The 20,131-nt window shown below is 41.2% G+C and overlaps 1 protein-coding gene across 2 annotated transcripts in view; it reads right to left on the bottom strand.

Annotated features, from left to right (window-relative positions):
• Window positions 1–20,131, bottom strand: part of LOC104019556 (phosphatidylinositol 3-kinase regulatory subunit alpha-like) — a 74,834-nt gene that overhangs the window by 29,453 nt on the left and 25,250 nt on the right. For both annotated transcript variants that reach the window (XM_087762513.1, XM_087762514.1), the window contains exons 3-4: window positions 3,695–3,787; window positions 1,888–1,962 (exon numbers count right to left, since the gene is read on the bottom strand). In XM_087762513.1, coding sequence (XP_087618639.1) covers window positions 1,888–1,962; window positions 3,695–3,787 — 168 coding nt within the window. The remainder of the gene's footprint in view (window positions 1–1,887; window positions 1,963–3,694; window positions 3,788–20,131) is intronic.

A 20,131-nucleotide genomic window follows, 5' to 3' on the forward strand; every position in this document is an offset into this window, starting at 1 on the left:
CTCACAGGATGTTTTTTATTTCATAAGCCAAGTTAAGTCCTGGTTCTCTCAGTGTTGACCCATTCTCTGAAGTATATCCCAAATTGTTATAATGAATACACGAGTCAGAATAAGCTTGTGGTACTCTGCAACTCTTTCAGTGTAACGTCATAAACAGACCTGAACTCTTCCATCTGCCGAGCTGGCCAGATGCAAGTCAGCTTTGATTTTGGAGCTAGATAGAATGGTGTTGAAGCTAACAGGCAGTTATCCAATTAATATGGAGAGCATTTTGACCATAAGCAGAACAACACACTAATGGAGTTCACAACTTTGAGACCAAAGCTGACTTGCACTCTGCTAATTCAAGAGAGTAAGCAGAGATCAGATCTGTCTGTATCCATATGTCTGGACACCCACTGTGCTGGCTCTGTCCTGGAAGATTCTGATCCTATCTTAAAGAGAACTAAGAAAGATATGTTGTTATTAAAGGGTAAAGTCCTGTTTTCCTTTCTCAAACCTAAATACATTTTAAATAAGAATACATGTAAACCACAAGTTCTTGATCTCAGGAGATAGACGAACCTTTCTTAAAAGTACACCTCAGTTTAGAGACTTAACAAGGGATTCAGATAAATTAAGAGATACATTCATATTGGTGCCATAGAAAATCTGGATTTATCTGAACTGAAAAATATAATTACAATACTAAAAATATGGCTTAGGCTGCTAGGACAACACACATATCTCCTCTCCCTGCTTGCACTCATATACTCCTTCACTCCCATCACAATCAGCAGAGGACAGGATGCTCTTTTATCTGAAGGAACAGACAACTCATAGTATCATTTCTTGTTCATTTTGTTAATATTTGCAATTACTAAAAATGAAGAGAGCTAATTCACAGCTTGAGTTTGTTTCCTTTGTCCCTTTGGCAACACGGCATGTAACCAGTTTCATTTTCTAGCCCTTGTATTTTTGTGCTCTTTTATGTATGTGGAAGTTCACACCCCACATCTCACCCCAGCTTGCAAAGGCGTGGTCAAGCATTCCTCCTACAGTAGCTCCTGATCTCTCATAGTGCAACTGAGTGTTGCCATGCCAGTATATTCTGTCCTGAAGTTGAAAAAAAGAGTACTAAAAAGAGAAGGAAGCATATTTCAGAAAAGTTGAACAGGTACATGGTGTTAGTGGTGTAGCTGCATTTTACTGTCCAAAACCTGAGAACCCAGCCTACTGCAGCAACATCAATTCAATTCCCTTTCCCTTCCAGCATCAGCTCGGTAGCAGGCAGGGAATGTGGAGCTAAGAAAGATATGTTGTTATTAAAGGGTAAAGTCCTGTTTTCCTTTCTCAAACCTAAATACATTTTAAATAAGAATACATGTAAAACACAAGTTCTTGATCTCAGGAGACAGACGAACCTTTCTTAAAAGTACACCTCAGTTTAGAGACTTAACAAGGGATTCAGATTGCCTCTCCATATACTGGACCAAAAAAATGCATGCACAGAACTGTATGTAAACAAATTGCATTTTGTTTACAAAATATTAACCTGCAGCCTTACAGGAATAGTGTATCTTTACCTTGCTTCTGAACAAAACACCTTTTTTTTCTGTACAGCTAGATTTTCGGTCCTTGAACAAGCAAGTTACCAACAAATGATTAAAATAATTATTCTTTAAAAAAGAACCATGCAGTGGAGCCATGAAAAAAAGACAACCTGTAAAAGTGAAAAATACCTTTCATATTAACTGTAAAAGTAATAAACCTTTTTTACTTATATTTGTCTTTTTAATATTATATTATTCAGAACCAGCTCATGTATAAGCTGAGTAGGGGAGCAAAGAAAACAGGATCCATCTGACCACAAAATCTGTATAGTGCTTTAAAGAGAACTGTACTTACCACACTCAAGAATTTGTCTTAATTCTGCTGAGCTGCTTGAGCCTTGTGTTCCATACAAAGTTGAGCACTCCAGATCTTCAAAACAAAATCAATGGGATACATTAACATTCCAGTGACTGTTGCCATGAAACAACATACTTCTGTTTTCTTCAAATAAGTACTTACAGTATAAATTAGCAACATTCTTCCCACCATCCTACTACCACCTACTACACTAAGGAACGTGATTGCTTTTTAAGGCTGTAAGACACCTCTTTGTACATGCAAACTGCTGGGTCTGCAGAAAGAGCTGGCCAAGGACGATCAGAGATGCCGGTAGTCCCACATATTCTGTACAACTCTTCATGGGCTGACTGTAGAAGGCCAGGACTAGGAAACAGATTCACATACCCCAGGGAAGAAAACAGCTTGCAGGAGCAACGTGGGAGCTAGATCTTCCTTTACACTCTACATGCCAGCTGGAAACACCAGGTCCTTCAGGTGGATAATAAGTGAGCAGTCTGAGTCATAATACCCCACCACAGGAATGGGACAGGGACATGACAAAAGTTCTGACACATCCTAATTAGCTTTAAAGATTTAACTGAGACTTATAAGTTACAAACGTGCCTAACCTTTGGCATCCTATGCAGCCAACAGAGACAGAGTCCCTTCTATGGGACAGGTAACTCTTAGGCTGCATTTGACTACCCGTAGAGCCCATAACCTCACAGTGTATGTAGGGCGAGTTTCACATCACTGATGTGAGAGAAAATGTCTGTATACGTCACATAATATGCCTGAGAATCCACTTGAATAAAAGACACCAATACAATGCTTTCAGATGAAAGATACTGTTTACTACTTCCCTACTTCAGAGAAAATACAGAAGACACAAGGAAAGAGACCATACCCAAGGATGCAGAGCACTGACAATTTAATAGTATCAGTGGCGTTTCCTGGAAGCAGTGTTTGCTTATGCAAACTGTTGCTAAACATTAGCCCTTCTCATTGATATTAGCAAGCTCCTACTCATTCAGAAAAGGCTTATGCTCTCTTAAAAGTGTCACAGCACTATGTGAGAACCCATGTCCCAAAGGACAGCAGTCTGAGTCTGATCAGAATACTACTTTTCCTCTCACTCCCAGGCTGTAAGGCCACTGAATGAGCAGGACCCACTGGGCTGCTCCTTACCTCACCAGGACTATGAAGGTGAAATCAGAGGAGAAGCCAGGAAGAGAGATAAAGGGCAAAAGAGGCAGGACATATAGTAGAAGAAAGGGGAAAGCCTCAAAAGGATAGAGAGACATCAACATGGGAAAGCAGATCAGAAAAACACAAAAATAACACTGGCTGGCTTAGCATATAGCTGCAATAAAGAACTGGCTCCTGAAGTATAAAAACAGTTCTTGTAACTTTTTCATATTTAATTCTTTTTTTTTTTCCACTTTGGGGCAACACATTACTTGTTTGTCCTTGTATCCAATTCAATGTCATGATGGCATTTCCATAAGCAACTTAAGGTGCTCATTGGTTAGAAAAAACAAAGCAATACCAAACCCTTCTCCCTTAACTTTCAATAATATTTACATTAGTTGAGTTATTAAATGTCATTTGAGGTAAGCTTTGGTTTTTCTCCTACAGTCCAAGTAGCCTCTACTGAGCAGAAACCAATACAATAAACCTTAAATGAGATTATTTTCATATCTGTTGAGTAATGTAATGCATTAGCAGCTCTAGGAAGGAGAGATACCAGCTCTGGATATGATTCTGCAGTCTTGGCTCACACAAGTAACAAAAAACCTTGGTAGATCATTCTTCAGCCTACCTTTCTTTTCAATTGTCTCCACTATCTTGATGAGGATTGGTGGAGCAACATCAGGAGGTACAAACTGCTCCGTAAGATCTGGAAGTGAAAAAGCTGTAAAAGAAGAAAAATAAGCTAAGCTACAGTTAAATGCAATTTATGTTTACGAAAGTCACGGCACATAATGCAACCAGTTAATTTTTAAATACTGAACAAACATCCCACTTGTCAGGCCTAAATGAGAACACTCTGCAACTAATCAGAAAGCAAATAAAAATGATGACAATTGCATTTTTACAGCATTTTCTTTTAGAGACCTCAGTCAGTTCTAGAATCACCCTCCATATTACCTAGGAAAAGGAAATACAATAAAAGTTTGCAACCTATGGATGGGCAGAAATAAAATGCAAGGATGGAAATTAAAAAATCTTTTGGTCTGAAACATTTACATCCAGTGTGCTGGGAGTTGCTGATCCCCTGGGTAAAACACACTTACAAAGGCCTGAAATAACAGTAGAAACAAGTATTTCATTGTGTCGGGTTTGCATGGCAAAGTTTTGGTAGCGGGGGGGCTACAGGGGCAGCTTCTGTGAGAAGATGCCAGAAGCTTCACTCACGTCCAATAGAGCCAATGCCAGCTGGCTCCAAGAAGGACCTGCTGCTGGCCAAGGCCGAGCCAATCAGCGACCGTGGTAGCACCTCTGCGATAACATATTTAAGAAGGGGGAAAAACTGCTGCACAACAGCAGCTGTGAGAGTGGAGTGAGAATATGTGAGAGGAACAACTATGCAGACACCAAGGTCAGTGAAGAAGGAGGGGGAGGAGGCGCTCCAGGTGCCAGAGCAGAGATTCCCCTGCAGCCCCTGTTGAAGACCATGGTGAGGCAGGCTGTCCCCCTGCAGCCCATGGAGGTCCACGGTGAAGCAGGTGGATGTGCCCAAAGGAGGGTGTGACCATGTGAAGAGCCCGTGCTGGAGCAGGCAGGACCTGTGACCCCATGGAGAGAGGAGCCCACGCTGGAGCAGGCTTGCTGTCAGGACTTGTGACCCCATGGGGGACCTACGCTGGAGCAGTTCGTGAAGAACTGCAGCCTGTAGGAAGGACCCACGTTGGAAAAGTTTGTGGAGGACTGTCTCCCATGGGAGGGACCCCATGCTGGAGCAGGGGAAGAGCGTGAGGAGGAAGGAACGGCAGAGACAACGTGTAATAAACTGACCGCAACCCCCATTCCCCATCCCCCTGTGCCGCTCGGGAGGGAGGAGGTAGAGAAAATCAGGAGTGAAGTTGAGCCTGGGAAGAAGGGAGGGGTGGGGGGAAGGTGGTTTTAGATTTGGTTCTATTTCTCATTACCCTACTCTGATTTTGATTGGCAATAAATTAAATTAATTTCCCCGAGTCGAGTCTGTTTTGCCTGTGACAGTAATTGCTGAGTGATCTCCCTGTCCTTATCTCGACCCACGAGCCTTTCGTTATATTTTCTCTCCCTGTCCAGCTGAGGAGGGGGGGTGATAGAGCAGCTTGGTGGGCAGCTGGCATCCAGCCAGTGTCAACCCACCACATTCATACTTGTACAAAAGCTCAATGATAACTTCTGTTTGTTTTCATTTTTTCAAGCATAATAGTTTTAATGATATAGCTGTCTTGAAGCAAGAACTTTCTTTTCTAGAATGACTGGTTAAGAATAAATTGTGGTATAATCATAAAAGAACATTTTGTAGATTCAAGCTAACCTGCATACAGATTTTATACAAGGTCAGTTTTCACACAACGCAGTTTCTTCACTGAGAGAATATACTGTATAAAGGAGTGTTCTGGCTCTGTGATGTGAGAGATGATCTATCTCTAAATGCACTATTTTTGCCAAAAGAGTAATTCTAAAGTTTTAGAGCAGTCCTGTTTAACTCTTGGAAAGCAAAATGTTTACATAAAGATATTATTAAACTACTGCCAGAAACATCTGGCATACTTTGATGGGTTATGATTGACCAAGAAAGCTTAATCGTTGAAGTAAAAGTTGCCAGTTGCCTAAGCAATGGTGATCTCTGCCCGATTAAACTCATCACGGACAAATAGAGAACAATTCTTAAACACACATGCATGTATGTGCCTACACGCATATGCATACATACATGCACGCATACGCACACATTGTATTTCTAGAAGACTTAAACTGAACTAGAAGGAGAAAAAAAACCCAGTAAAATATGAATAGAGAGTTTTTAATGAAAAACTTTTAGATATCCAAAAAATTAAATACACCACACAACTGAGAAAGCAGACAATTTTGGCTAAGAATTCACCCTATTTTGGAAGCAGCAATTATATAACTTTCTAAAAATGCAAACAATTTAAAAGTGAGAAAGACAGCAAGGAAGGTACAGAAGAAGTTTGGAAGTGCAGAAAACTAAGAGAAATGAAAGATAATTAATTATTATTTACGAACTAGTAATGGAAGTGGAGCATACTGGGACACTGAGACATGTCCCTTTCAAAAAGAAGCAGAATGATGGTATGATAATGATGAAATGCTTTCCAGTCCATTCATAACTGAAAAGGACATTAGAAAAACATCTGTTAGTCATAACAGTTTAACTTAGGAGGCCCAGAAAATGAGCATTCAGGAGTCCCAAGAGAGTTGCCTAAGGAGATCTCTGGCCTGCTGATGTTACTTTTTAAAGACTCATGGAAAATCAGAGCAATTCCTGAGGATCAAGAGAGTTCTAATGCTTGATCCGCACTCTGAAAGGACAAGTAAGATGACCCCGATGACTACATACTAGTTACATTATCAATCCTGGGCAAAATAAAGGAAAACCTGATACTGTACTCATATGATAAAGCAATAAAAGACAGCACTATAACTAAGGATTGTCTGCATAGCTTTTTAGAGGATAGGTTCTGTTAAAAACCACACTACTTCCTTCCTTGATGGTGCCATATTTAGCCAAAAAATGAAAATGAGTAGACATAATAAACTCTAAAGTTTTGTCAGATAGTTGACTTAGCTACACCTATATAACATGTGCTTTGTTTGTATTTAGCTTTTAATCACAGTGTTATATTGACCAGCAGATCTCCAAATATAGTTATTAATGCAGAACAATCTACTCAAGGAAGGAGTGGACTTTTCATCTCTTTACATCTTCAAACCACTTTCAGGTGCCATCTGGAACACCTCTTTTAGGATAACATCATATCTGCTTTATCAAGTTGGGCTCAAATGGAAGATGCTGCAGTCCAAGCAGCCTCTGCTGAGGCATGCTGAAATACAGACCATTTGATTTGTAGTATTCAGATCAAATAGTTCCTTTCGACCCCAAGCCATGAATCTATCTTATGGTGAGGGCAAATCTATTGAAAGAATAAATGAAGGATCAGATCAGAGTCACATCAAAGGGTATGCTATGAAAATACTCAAATTATGAGATACTAATAGACTCACAGAATGCTAAGGGCATAAAATGCATCCTTTACATGGTAGCAGAGGAAGAACAGGTTTTAAGAACAGAGTTTACATATTTTTACTTATGAAAATAACTTTCTGCTCCATTAGGTAGCTAGTTACATTAAGAACCTTTCTCTGTCTTAAGTAACAGCAATGAAATCGCATCATCTCTGAACAAAGATGCTCATCTCATAATTCCAGCTGGAGGCAGCATGCAGCTAACAGTCTAAACTGAAATTGAGGAAAGAAAGTAGAGACAAAGAAGAAGAAATAGAGACAGAGGATGGAAGTCAAATCTGAACCTAGTGTCAGGGGAAGACTTCAGTTGATGGGAAGAAGCCCTTGCAGGGTGAAGAAAGACACTACAGAAAACAGTTTGTCTCCATGGGACATAAAGAATGGGTGGATGTAGACCTTACCCAGATTACCTAAACAGAGAGTGCCTCTTCCTGCAACCTACCTGACGCTTCATGCTTTTCATCTACACTTTAAGCAGGATCTTAGCTTATAAACTAGGTTTGTATTATAATCTGTTATTGAACCTCTTTGTTGTACAGTATTCTTGGATCAATAATATCCTTAGTGAAAGGCTTTTGGAAGCTACACATTCACCTTTATATTTATATAAAATCTATAATATGTCTACAGAACATATGTATGTAAAGCAAATGTCACATTGGTTAAAATGAAAGATTTCCAACACTCCTCTGCTACCCTAAAATATGCAACTGGAAAAATATTAAAACATTAGGAGTTCAGAGGATTTCTGATGTCTCTTTCTCCCTATACCCCATTCCTTTTCTCCAAAACTAGAAATTTCTATCTACCAGAGACATTGCTGAAATTTTAGATATGAAAAGAGCATTTAAAATAATGACAATCTGTTCCATACATACATAAATTGTAAAATACTTATGAATTTGACTGAAAACTCAGTATATTCACCTCTCTCTCAATACTATGCACACACTAGTGAGTATAAGCTCTATAGCAAAAACACACACATATACACACACACAATGGCAGGAACAAAACCTGCAGTTACCTTCAACACAGCAATGACAGAACAATACATCTAAGTCACATAGTTATAGTGCTCAGCAACGCTGAAAAAAACATTCACTTTATCAGCATGTAGGAGATGCCATAAACAAATTAAAATTACTTAACCTCCCACCTGTTCTAGGATTTCCTACTCATTGCATCATCTCCCATACAATTAACTCATAGCATCATACTGTCTTGTACTTTAAGCTTCCCAACTTTTGCACAAAAAAGAAAACGATGTTCATTTAAAGTCGAAAGACCTCACAAAACACACATCTGTCAGGAAAAAAAAAGAGACTTAACTACTCATAGAACTGAATCCAGTTTATAACAATTACACAGAAGACAGCCAAATCTAGGAACACTGCCCTTCATTTTCAAAATGCTGACAGGAAATGGCAGAGGCTAAACTGAAGAAAACTACAGCTAATTTTGGAAAAAAACAATGACTCCCAGAGCCAGAATACAAGATATCCTTAAAGAAGTCCTGATTCTGGATTATGTGTTCCAGAAGAAAACTCAGCGTGCATATTAAGAGATCTACAGAGGGAAAGGAAAACTTTTCAGATAGGTCACTTTCACTAAAAGAGAAAAAAAGCTCACATGCAACCGGCATTTACTATCTGATTTCAAAAGTATCTTTTGCTTTGAAGCATGCTGTAGCACAACATAGAGGTTTGGAGAACCAAATCCACTCTTAAGAATCTGAGCAACTTTGTAGATCCTTTTGCTACAATCCAGTATCAGTTTTTCACTTAAAACAATAATTTTTCCCCCAAATTCCTGTAATTTTTTTTATATCCCACGGTCTCCAAAAATGTTAAGGTTCTGAAAAGCTGTCATACAATTTTCGAGTCTTCTTTCTAGTCACAAGGCTGGTAGTAGGTTTCCAGATATTAAAGAAGCTTCTGATGACACATGATAAAAGCTGGATTTTCCACTAGCTCTATTTTTACCTCGCCACAGTGAGAACCAATGAGATGAACCACAAGTCAGGGTTCGCTCCAATCTGTGAACTCTTCGCTCTCCCTGATACAGACAGGCCTGAACAGCTCTAAGGCAACGGCAACGTGTGAGAGATAAGAGCATACCTTACGTTCAAGGGTTGCTGTCCTGGTTTCAGCTGGGATAGAGTTAATTTTCTTCTTGGTAGCTGGTATAGTGCTGTGTTTTGGATTTAGGATGAGAATAATGTTGATAACACACTGATGTTTTAGTTCTTGCTAAGTAGTGCTTACACTAGTCAAGGACTTTTCAGCTTCCCATGCTCTGCCAGGTGCACAAGAAGCTGGGAGGGGGCACAGCTAGGACAGCTGACCCAGACTGGCCAAAGGGCTATTCCATACCGTATGACGTCATGCTCAGTATATAAGCTGGGGGAAGAAGGAGGAAGGGGGGGACGTTCGGCGTGATGGCGTTTGTCTTCCCAAGTAACCATTACACGTGATGCAGCCCTGCTCTCCTGGAGATGGCCAAACACCTGCCTGCCCATGGGAAGTAGTGAATGAATTCCTCGTTTTGCTTGGTTTGCGTGCGCAGCTTTTGCTTTACCTGTTTAACTGTTCTATTTTATTTTACTTCAATTATTAAACTGTTCTTATCTCAACCCACGAGTTTTCTCCCTTTTTCCCGTCCGATTCTCTCCCCCATTCCACCGGAGGGGAGTGAGCGAGCGGCTGTGTGGTGCTTAGTTGCTAGCCGGGGTTAAACCACGACAGTTGCCAACACAGCTACGAAGTGCAAGATGAAACCAGCACACAGCTGCACCTTTTGGAAGGGTTCTCAGTAAAAAAAGATATTTTAGAGTTAGTACCTGGCAACGACAAGTGGAAATTTAAAGCTGGAATTTTGCTTCAGATGTTTCTGAGCTAATTCTTTCATTATTGCTAGAAGAAGAATGAAAATGAATATAAAAACATGAATATAACTTAGAATGTAACAATACACACCACCAAAAGGAGTTTAATTTCTAAATATTTTACAGGAACTATATACTAACATTACTTGAATTTAGCTCTGAATCAAGATTACTCCATGCATTATGTTCTTTTTTCAGAAATGGCATTTAAGGTTGTGCATACATATTGCATTTGATGACAACACAGCTGTACATAAAAGTCTAATATTTGAGAGCGTAGGTCTTAAGATGACCAAAACTGGCTTATCTGCATGCAGATATACTCTTTATGCATGCAACTGTATCCACTAACACAGTGAATTATGCATTCATATATTTATGAATATATATTTATCCTTGTTTGAAAGTCATACAATACGTCCAAATGTAAATGGTTTGACCAGCACTGAAATTAACTATAATAAACATAAGCATGTTAATTAACATGGAAGAAGAAATGTAAAAGTAAGGGTCATTGTCAAGCAAGTTGTGATAATGCCTCCAACAAGATTAGCTGGTAAACTATAACAAAACAATGGCTGATCAAGCACCTTCCTTTATAATAGCTTAATACTTTAATAGTGGCTGCTAATCATGTTTCACACCTATTAATTTAATGTTTCATAAAGCCCTATTTCTATCATCTATTGAAAGAGAAGTGATACTGTCTGTACTGGGGAAGAATTCTGTACATAATATTATATCAGACTAAACCTCAGTAAGTGTAAAATTTTGTAAAATTTTATTATAAGGTCAATTGCTTCCGTGGAAGATTAAAGTTGCACGTAGACGCTCGGCAAGGGTTGCCTTAATTGACCAGTGGGGTCAGAGCCGAGCGCGCATAAGGGAAATACTGACCAGGAGGATCAGAGCCGGCAAATACGTAACAGGTAATTATTTAAGAATTTGGTTAAAATGCGATCAGACCAATCCACGATTCCTCCCTGTAGCCCTTTGGGTTGTATTTTGAAACATTTGAACAAATTTGGAGAGGACCCTATGACAAAAGACAAAATGAAAAGATATTGTAATCAATGGTGACCGAATTATAAATTGGATGATGATGAGACCTGGCCAGAAAATGGATCGGTAAACTATAATACTGTATTGCAATTGATGTTGTTTTGCTGTCGTATGGGAAAATGGGATGAAATACCTTATGTTGATGCCTTTATGACTTTGTATAGAAAGCCTGATATTCGGAAAAGATGTAAGCTAACAACTGACCTGGTAAAGTATACAGCTTCTGAGAGAAAGGAGAGCAGTTGTTGCATGGGCTGTCGCGATAGAAAGGTTATGTGAAGTAGCTAGAAAATGGATGGATTTGAATCTGGACGATGAAGCAAATCAGAGGGAGAAGAGGATGGAATGGTGTGGGGCGAGGACGGGCCCCAGCGGCACGAACACCATTAGGACCCAATCAGTGTGCAATATGCAGAAAAGAAGGGCACTGAAAAAATGAGTGCCCCACTCTGCAAGGAAGAAATGAATCAGGGGACAAGAAAGATGTAAACCTTATTTTATTGGAAGACTCAGATAATGAATGAAGGGGACCGGGGGAGAAAATTGAGGTTTCCCTAGCTGATCCCCTGGTTCCAGTGAAGCTGGGGAATGAGACAATCGATTTTTTTAATAGATAGCAGAGCAACTCATTCTGTAATTACCAGTTGCAAAGGACCTTTAAGTAAGTTAACAATTCCAATTGTTGGGGCAACGGGAAAGTGAATAATATGGCCTTTCCTGAAACCAATGGAATGTATGATTGGAAATACCAGATTAACTCACAAATTTCTCTGTATGCCAGAACGTCCTTTGCCATTACTGGGACGTGATTTGTTGTGTAAATTAAATGCCCAAATAACCTTCTCTGACAACTCTGTACAGTTGCATATACCTCCAGATACTGCTTGGAAGGCTCAGATTTGCTTGTTGACTGAATTGAACCCGACCGAAAGGCCTGAGAATGATATACCAAACAAGGTGTTGGATGCGGTAATTCCCTTGGTATGGGCTTCAAGAAAACCGGGAAGAGCAAAAAACATAACTCCTATAAAAACTGAATTACAACCCAGAATGAAACCGGTAAGAAAAAAACCCCAATATCCTATCAAATTAGAGGCCCGAAAAGGATTAGAGCCATTAATAAATACCTTTCTGGAATACGGACTATTACAGGAATGCCGAGTACAATACCCCTATATTACCAGTAAAGAAACCCAAGACCCAGGAATACCGTCTGGTCCAGGATTTAAGGGAAATAAATAGAATCAGAGACGATGTTCATTCTGTGGTACCGAACCCATACACGCTCCTTACCTGAGACAAATGTTTATTTTACAGTCCTGGACATGAAAGATGCCTTTTTCTGCATTCCGGTGGATGAACAGAGTCAGACCCCATTTGCTTCTGAATGGGAAAATCCAACTACGGGAAGGAAGGTGCAATTATGCTGGACTGTGCTCCCGCAAGGATTCAAGCACAGCCCCACCTTGTTTGGTAATACATTGGCAAAGGAACTGGAAACGTGGCAAGGTAATCACTCTGATGTAACCTTATTACAATATGTGGATGATATATTGGTTGGAGCAAGAGGAAAGGAAGAATGTCTTGAAGCCACAATTGATTTATTAAATTTCTTGGGACTGGCGGGTTACTGAGTCTCAAAAAAGAAAAGAAAGAAGAAAAGAAAAAAAAGCTCAAGTGGCCCAAGAGAAGGTTCAGTATTTGGGATATGAAATCTCAAAGGGACAGAGAGAACTTGGAGCTGACTGAAAGGAGGCTATTTGTCGAATTGCAGTACTGAAATCCAAGAAAGAATTGCAAGGCTTTCTGGGAATGGCAGGGTGGTGCCGAATGTGGTTACCAAATTTTGGACTGATGGCTAAGCCGCCATAAAGGGTCCCGGGGAATTATTGGAATGGACCCCAGAATGTAGAAAGGGTTTTGATGATATAAAAAGAGAATTGATGAAGGCACCAGCCTTGGGCCTGCCAAATATGGATAAGCCCTTTCAATTATGCATCCACGAGAGACACAGAGTAGTGTTGGGAGTGCTGACACAGTTGCTAGGCGACTGGAAGTGACCAGTTGCTTACTTCTCAAAACAATTGGATGAAGTAAGCAAAGGATGGCCTGCTTGTCTACGAGCTGTACCCGCTACAGCATTACTGATAGAAGCAGCCCGTAAACCAACTCTGGGACAACCTATGACTGTGCTGGTACCCCATGCTGTGACAGCTGTTCTTGAGCAAAAGGGACACCATTGGATCTCTCCAAGCAGACTAGCAAAATACCAAGCACTATTACTGGAACAAGACGATACGGACCTTAAGACGGTAGCATCCTTAAATCCCGCTACCTTGTTACCTTTGTCAGAAGAGGAGCCTTTGCAACATGACTGTTTAAACACTATTGAGCAAGGTTATGCTAGTAGGCCAGATTTGAAAGACGAGCCTTTGGAGGGTGCAGATATGGAATTGTTTACAGACGGGAGCAGCTTTATACATAATGGAGAGAGGCGGGCAGGATATGCAGTAGTAACTCGATCTCAAGAAATTGAATCTCACCCACTGCCTCCCAACACCTCAGCACAGAAGGCTGAGATAATTGCCCTGACACGAGCCTTGGAGACTGGGAAGGGGAAAAGAGTCAATATATATATACAGATTCCAAGTATGCATTCGGAGTTATTCACACCCATGGGGCAATCTGGAAAGAAAGAGGACTATTGAACTCTCAAGGAAACCCTGACAATTATGGAAAGGAAATAATGAAGTTATTGCAGGCAGTTCTAGAACCCAGAGAGGTAGCTGTAATGCATTGCAAGGCCCACCAAAAGGAACAAGGGGAGATCATCCAGGGAAACCAACGAGCAGATGCAGCAGCAACGAGAGTGGCAATGCAGAAGCCAATAATTGATGCATTAATACCAGAAGGAAAAATAAGTTTGGAACCACCCAAGTATACAGAGAAGGAAGATAGATTAGCTGAAATATTAAAGTGCACAAGGAATTCTGAAGGACGGTGGGTGACCCCCAATCACCAGGTGCTGGTATCTATGAAAATAATGGAAAGACTTATGCAAAAATTGCATTAAGAGACCCATATGGGAGCAGACGCTATGGTGAGTAGTGTCAGAAGACATACATTAGGGCCAAAAATGCAAACTTTGGTTGACACTGTTATAAAGAAATGCCAGACTTGTTTAAATAATCCAAAGATTCAATGGAAGCTGACGGCGGGAGATGTGAAAAGAGGAATTACCCCTGGGGAATACTGGCAAATAGATTTTTTGGAGTTAGCAAAATGCAATCAATATAAATATTTACTTGTTCTTGTAGATACTTTTTCAGGTTGGCCGAAAGCTTTCCCATGTCGTATCAATCGGACCAGAAGAGATAACAAAGATCTTATTAAAAGAAATAATACCTAGGTTTGGGATACTGGAAGGAATATCCTCAGACAATGGGCCCCACTTCATTTCAGAGGTAGTGCAAGGAGTTTTGAAATTTCTTAAAATTAAATGGGATCTGCATACCCCTTGGAGGCCACAGTCTAGTGGAAAAATAGAAAGAATGAATCAAACCATTAAAAGACAAATAGCAAAACTATGCCAAGAGACTCATATGAAATGGATAGAGGTGTTACCAATAGCCTTAATGAGAGTTAGAATAGCCCCTAGGGTGAGAGAAGGAATAAGCCTGTTTGTTTGAAATTCTGTATGGAAAACCCTATCCAGTCAATAGCCTTGCGATAAGGAAGGACCAAATGCAAATTAAAGGGGAGGAAATGTTAAGGAATTATTTAATATCGCGAACTTTATCCTTCCTACGTAGATACCTCAACCAGAGGACTTCTTTACCTCTAGACTCACCGGTACATGACTTTTATCCAGGAGATTTGGTCTATCTTCAAACTTGGAAGGAAGAACCTTTGAAGGAAAATTGGAAAGGACCCTACACCATTTTACTGGCCACCTTTACAGCGGTACAGGTAAAAGGAATTGACTCCTGGATACATTACACCCAGATGAAGAAAGCACCCCCAACGAAGCAGTGGACTGCTGAGCAGACTAGAGACTGTAAACTGAAATTCTCTAAAGCTTAATGAACTGTACCTGGGACTTGGAAGACTCATATCTTGAGTTAGAATGTTCTCAAGGACTAACTTCATTTTGTTGTCTATAACTGATATTAGTTTCCATTGCAATCGTGTGTATCCATAGAAATACTAACTTCTTCATAGGAATAGGCCAACATGTTACTAAACATCATTATCCTTTGCTTAATCATGATGGTGCATAGTTGGAACTCTGAGAGGCAGACAGTGAAAAATCCCTGGGAGGAGAATGTACATTTTGAATTAATACAAAAAACGATGCAAATCATAAACAAAACTGATGGCTGGGTCTGTACGCGCTTCCCAGAAACCTCAAAGAAGGGAATACCCTTAATCGGAATTCCTATTCCCGCCAATATATCTTGGAGTGAGTTGTGGGTGAATACATCTCAATGTAAGGAGAGTAATAGAAGATCAGGAGTGGGAAATAAGTACCCCAGGTCCATCAGAAAAATATTGTACCCGTATTCAGAGGTGCAATCCTCCAAAAGGAATGGGTAAACTAGATCATAGGACAAGCCCACAGACCTTTGTTGGAAATTACACAGTATGCAATCAGACCATTGACATTTCAGGAACTTTTCCTTGGCCTGTGCTGGAGGGAAAAGGATGGTATTGGATATGTGGGACAAAAGCAAGAAAAGTTCTACCAGGAAACTGGTCAGGAATTTGTACCCTGGGAGCTGTTTTCCCAAATATAACAGTAGTTGATGGATTAGAATCAGGGCTATGGATATGATCCTATATGAAAAGACATAAAAGAAGCAATCCTTTGATCAACAGACCCACAGCATTCCACTCATTTGCCAGATGATGTTTTCTACCCTGGTTGGGGGTTAGTGAACTCGAGAAAGCTATAATAAATATATTGGCTGCAATAGAAAAGATCGGCAATGAAACTATGGATGCAATATCAGCCTTACAGGAAGAAGCGACACAGTTGGCTGAAATTACTATTCAGGATAGAATGGCCCTGGATATGCTCTTAGCATCTAAGGGAGGAGTGTGTACTGTCCTAAATACCAGCTGTTGTGTCTATGTGGACCAAAGTGGCAGAATATCTACTGAAAATTTTACATGGAACTCAAAAGGATGATACTTCCCTTGGCTTTGCCGAAACTTGGAAATGGCTGACCTCTTGGATACCAGATTTAAGCTCGTGGCTAAAGAAGCTAATATGTATATTGATTATAGGATTATTAATATTCATATGTGTATATGTGTTAATCCAATGTGCATGGAAATGTTGCTCCGCATTGAGGGGGACAGACCTATGAAAAGATGAGACTTGTATAAGGAAAACATGAATCTTTCCTTACACAGTCTCAAAGGGGGGAATCGATGACTAATTGTTTGAATTTATGATGATATTGTCTACCTTGAGAAGGAATGTACTAAAGATAATGAATGCTAGGATATCTATAATGAGGAGCAGAAGGTCAAGAAACCTCTAAAACAACGAACATACATCCTTGAGTGTCAAAACTCCTCCTTAAACCCATTTTGCTAGTCAGCAAGATCCACCAATTGGTGTCCCCTAGGTGAACCAGCTAATTATAATATGAAAACCACACCTCTGTTGGAGGGGCTATCCGCCTCCAAAGGAAGACCCCTACCCACTGAGCATGCGTAGTGATTTTAAAGGGAGCTGTATTTTTAAATCAAAGCAAGAATAGAAATAACCAATGACTAACAAGTAGGTGTTAACAGTAGGCGTAGTTACTTTGTTTAATTGTATAAATATGTGATGCAAGGATAACGGGGTGTGCTAGCTTTGTGGAATTACCACCTAGCACCCATCTCTGCACAGAAATGAAATAAAGCAAATATCTCGAGTCAGTGTGCAGATTGGTTCTTGCACACCGGGTAAAGAACCCATCTTTGGGACAACAATGCCACACATAATGCCTGAATTATTTTGCAAAAGAAAAACCCCCCAAAAAAGAAGGAAGAGATGGGAAAACCACCTGTTTATTCAATTGTTCTTTCAAAAAGTTGAGAGATAAGCAGAAACATTAAAATAAGAAATAAGCAAGAATGTAGTAAAAGAAGATTCATTTCTGCTTCTAAGTAGAGGAGGGCATTCAATAAGCTGAGGAGCCCAGAGGGGGCCCAGGACAGACACTGCCAGAGCTGAACCCTGAGTAGGCCAGCACCGGGGCTTCGTTACTGCCAATCTCTGGGAGAGGTGCGTCTCACCTCCTTCCCACAGCACAGGGAATGGCTAGAGACTTCCCACACTTTTCTCAGGGGATGGCAGGCTGATGCATATTTCCCTCTTACCCTTCATTCTCACAGATCACCCTAAGCCCTGCATGACACACAGGAGCACAGCGGGTAGCAGCATTCTTGCAGCCCCTAGCAAGCATCACTTTAAATGGAAGAGCAGGTCTCTAAATGGAATGAGTCAGCACAGTCCTCAGAACTGAGGACAGAGAAAGAAAATATTTAAAAAAGCTAACACCTATTCTTCGTGTCCTGTTGAAGTCTGCAGGTTCCCTGCAGCAGTTTTCAGTTAGAGAGATATCAGCAGATTAGAGTTAAAATGTGGTGTGGGTACCAAGTTATTGCATCCCCACAAGCAAGGAGATGATGACAGAGGTAACAGTAAGGGGGGGGGGGGGGGGGGAAGGGACAGAGACAACCAAGAAGCTGGACCCAGTGAAGTGCAAAACATCATTGCCTTTTTCGTCAAGCGAGGCTTGTGTATATTCCCTCCTTCTTCAGGATGGCAGCTCCAGGGCTAGAAAACTGCTGAGCTCCGCAAGAATTTGAGTAATTATGCCCAGTTCTCCTCAGAGATACTAACTGGCAATGAAAAACTTAACATTCCAGTTTCTGGCAGTGGTTTTATACAAAATCATACATGATGTCAAGAAGGAAAATATATGACACTGAATATTCAAGCGTAGTGTGGATAGCGTAGGTGTGAGGACAGACAGCACATTCCACTGACAGCTGCATCTTGTGACCTACTTCGGTTCCCAGTGCAACTTTCAGGGATACTACTGTCATTTCAGGGTTACTGCTGTCAGATTGCAGTAGTCGTACCTAGAAGCCCTTATCAGAATCTGAACAAAGTTGTGATAGTTCTCTACAAACAAAACCTCCATTATTGGTCTTATGACCAATATTGATCTATATTTTAATAACTTCTGCATTCTAGACTTTTTTTTAAAAAAGGAACAGTAAAACTCTAGTAAAAGCCTACTTTATTTTAAGGAGACTATATGTAAGTTAATACATTTACACAGTATTTTACTAATCACTCTACAAGGAATCAGCAGCAAAGCTCCCTCTGTCTGATGCCTGCTATACTACACAGACACATAAACAAAGCTACATTAAAAGAGCATCAATATCACAAGGTCAAGCACTCAAAACTTAAGACAACAAAGAACTAAGGTTGCATGTGCTGTTTCAGTTTTTCCTCTTGCCTCTTTCCACATCATGACATAGCATTTTTCCCATGACATTACTCTGCCTATTTCAGCACACAAAGCCTAGTGCTCTCAAGGGTTAGAATGCAGTTCAATAGTTGAGGTATTTATTATCTGGAACATTATCCAGATTGTACAAGCACAGATGGTCTTCTAGTAGGCTTATATTCTCCTGTTTACTTTCCTCTTCAAACCTGAATTATCTCATCTCAACTCAGCTTCCCATGCAAGAGTACTTTGTTTCACAATTTGTTCTCAAGTTCTTCCTAGCAAGTGGGGAAGGAATGTGACGTCCCTCTACAAGAAGGGTCGGAAGGAGGATCCGGGGAACTACAGGCCTGTCAGCCTGACCTCGGTGCTGGGAAAGGTCATGGAACAGATCATCTTGAGTGCCATTACGTGGCACGTGCGGGACAATCGGGGGATCAGGCTCAGCCAGCATGGGTTTATGAAAGGCAGGTCCTGCTTCACTAACCTGGTCTCCTTCTATGACAAGGTGACCTGCTTAGTGGATGAGGGGAGGGCTGTGGATGTTGTCTACCTGGACTTTAGTAAGGCCTTTGACACTGTCTCCCACAGCATTCTCCTGGAGAAGCTGGCTGCTCACGGCTTGGATAAGTGCACTCTCCGCTGGGTTAAAAACTGGCTGGACGGCCAAGCCCAGAGAGTGGTGGTTAACAGAGTCAAATCCAGTTGGCGGCCGGTCACGAGTGGTGTTCCCCAGGGCTCAGTACTGGGGCCGGTCCTGCTCAATATCTTCATTGATAATCTGGATGAGGGGATCGAGTGCACCCTCAGGAAGTTTGCAGATGACACCAAGCTGGGTGGGAGTGTTGATCTGCTGGAGGGTAGGAAGGCCCTACAGAGGGACCTGGACAGGCTGGATCATTGGGCCGGGGCCAACTGTATGAGATTCAACAAGGCTAAGTGCCGGGTCCTGCACTTGGGTCACAACAACCCCATGCAACGCTACAGGCTTGGGGAAGAGTGGCTGGAGAGCTGCCTGGCAGAAAAGGACCTGGGGGTGTTGGCTGACAGCCGCCTGAACATGAGCCAGCAGTGTGCTCAGGTGGCCAAGAAGGCCAATGGCATCCTGGCTTGTATCAGGAATAGTGTGGCCAGCAGGACCAGGGAGGTGATAGTGCCCCTGTACTCGTCACTGGCGAGGCCGCACCTCGAGTACTGTGTTCAGGTTTGGGCCCCTCACTACAAGAAGGACATCAAGGTGCTGGAGCATGTCCAAAGAAGGGCAATGAAGTTGGTGAAGGGTCTAGAGCACATGTCTTATGAGGAGTGGCTGAGGGAGCTGGGGTTGTTTAGTCTGGAGAAGAGGAGGCTGAGGGGAGACCTTATTGCTCTCTACAACTACCTGAAAGGAGGTTGTAGCGAGGTGGGGGTCAGTCTCTTCTCCCTAGTAACAAGCGATAGGACACGAGGAAACGGCCTCAAGCTGCGCCAGGGGAGGTTTAGGTTGGATATTAGGAAAAACTTCTTCACCGAAAGGGTGGTC

This window comes from Nipponia nippon, unplaced genomic scaffold (assembly GCF_047370975.1).
Source record: "Nipponia nippon isolate SJK-2023a ecotype South Korea unplaced genomic scaffold, ASM4737097v1 scaffold_26, whole genome shotgun sequence".
Lineage (NCBI taxonomy): Eukaryota > Metazoa > Chordata > Aves > Pelecaniformes > Threskiornithidae > Nipponia > Nipponia nippon.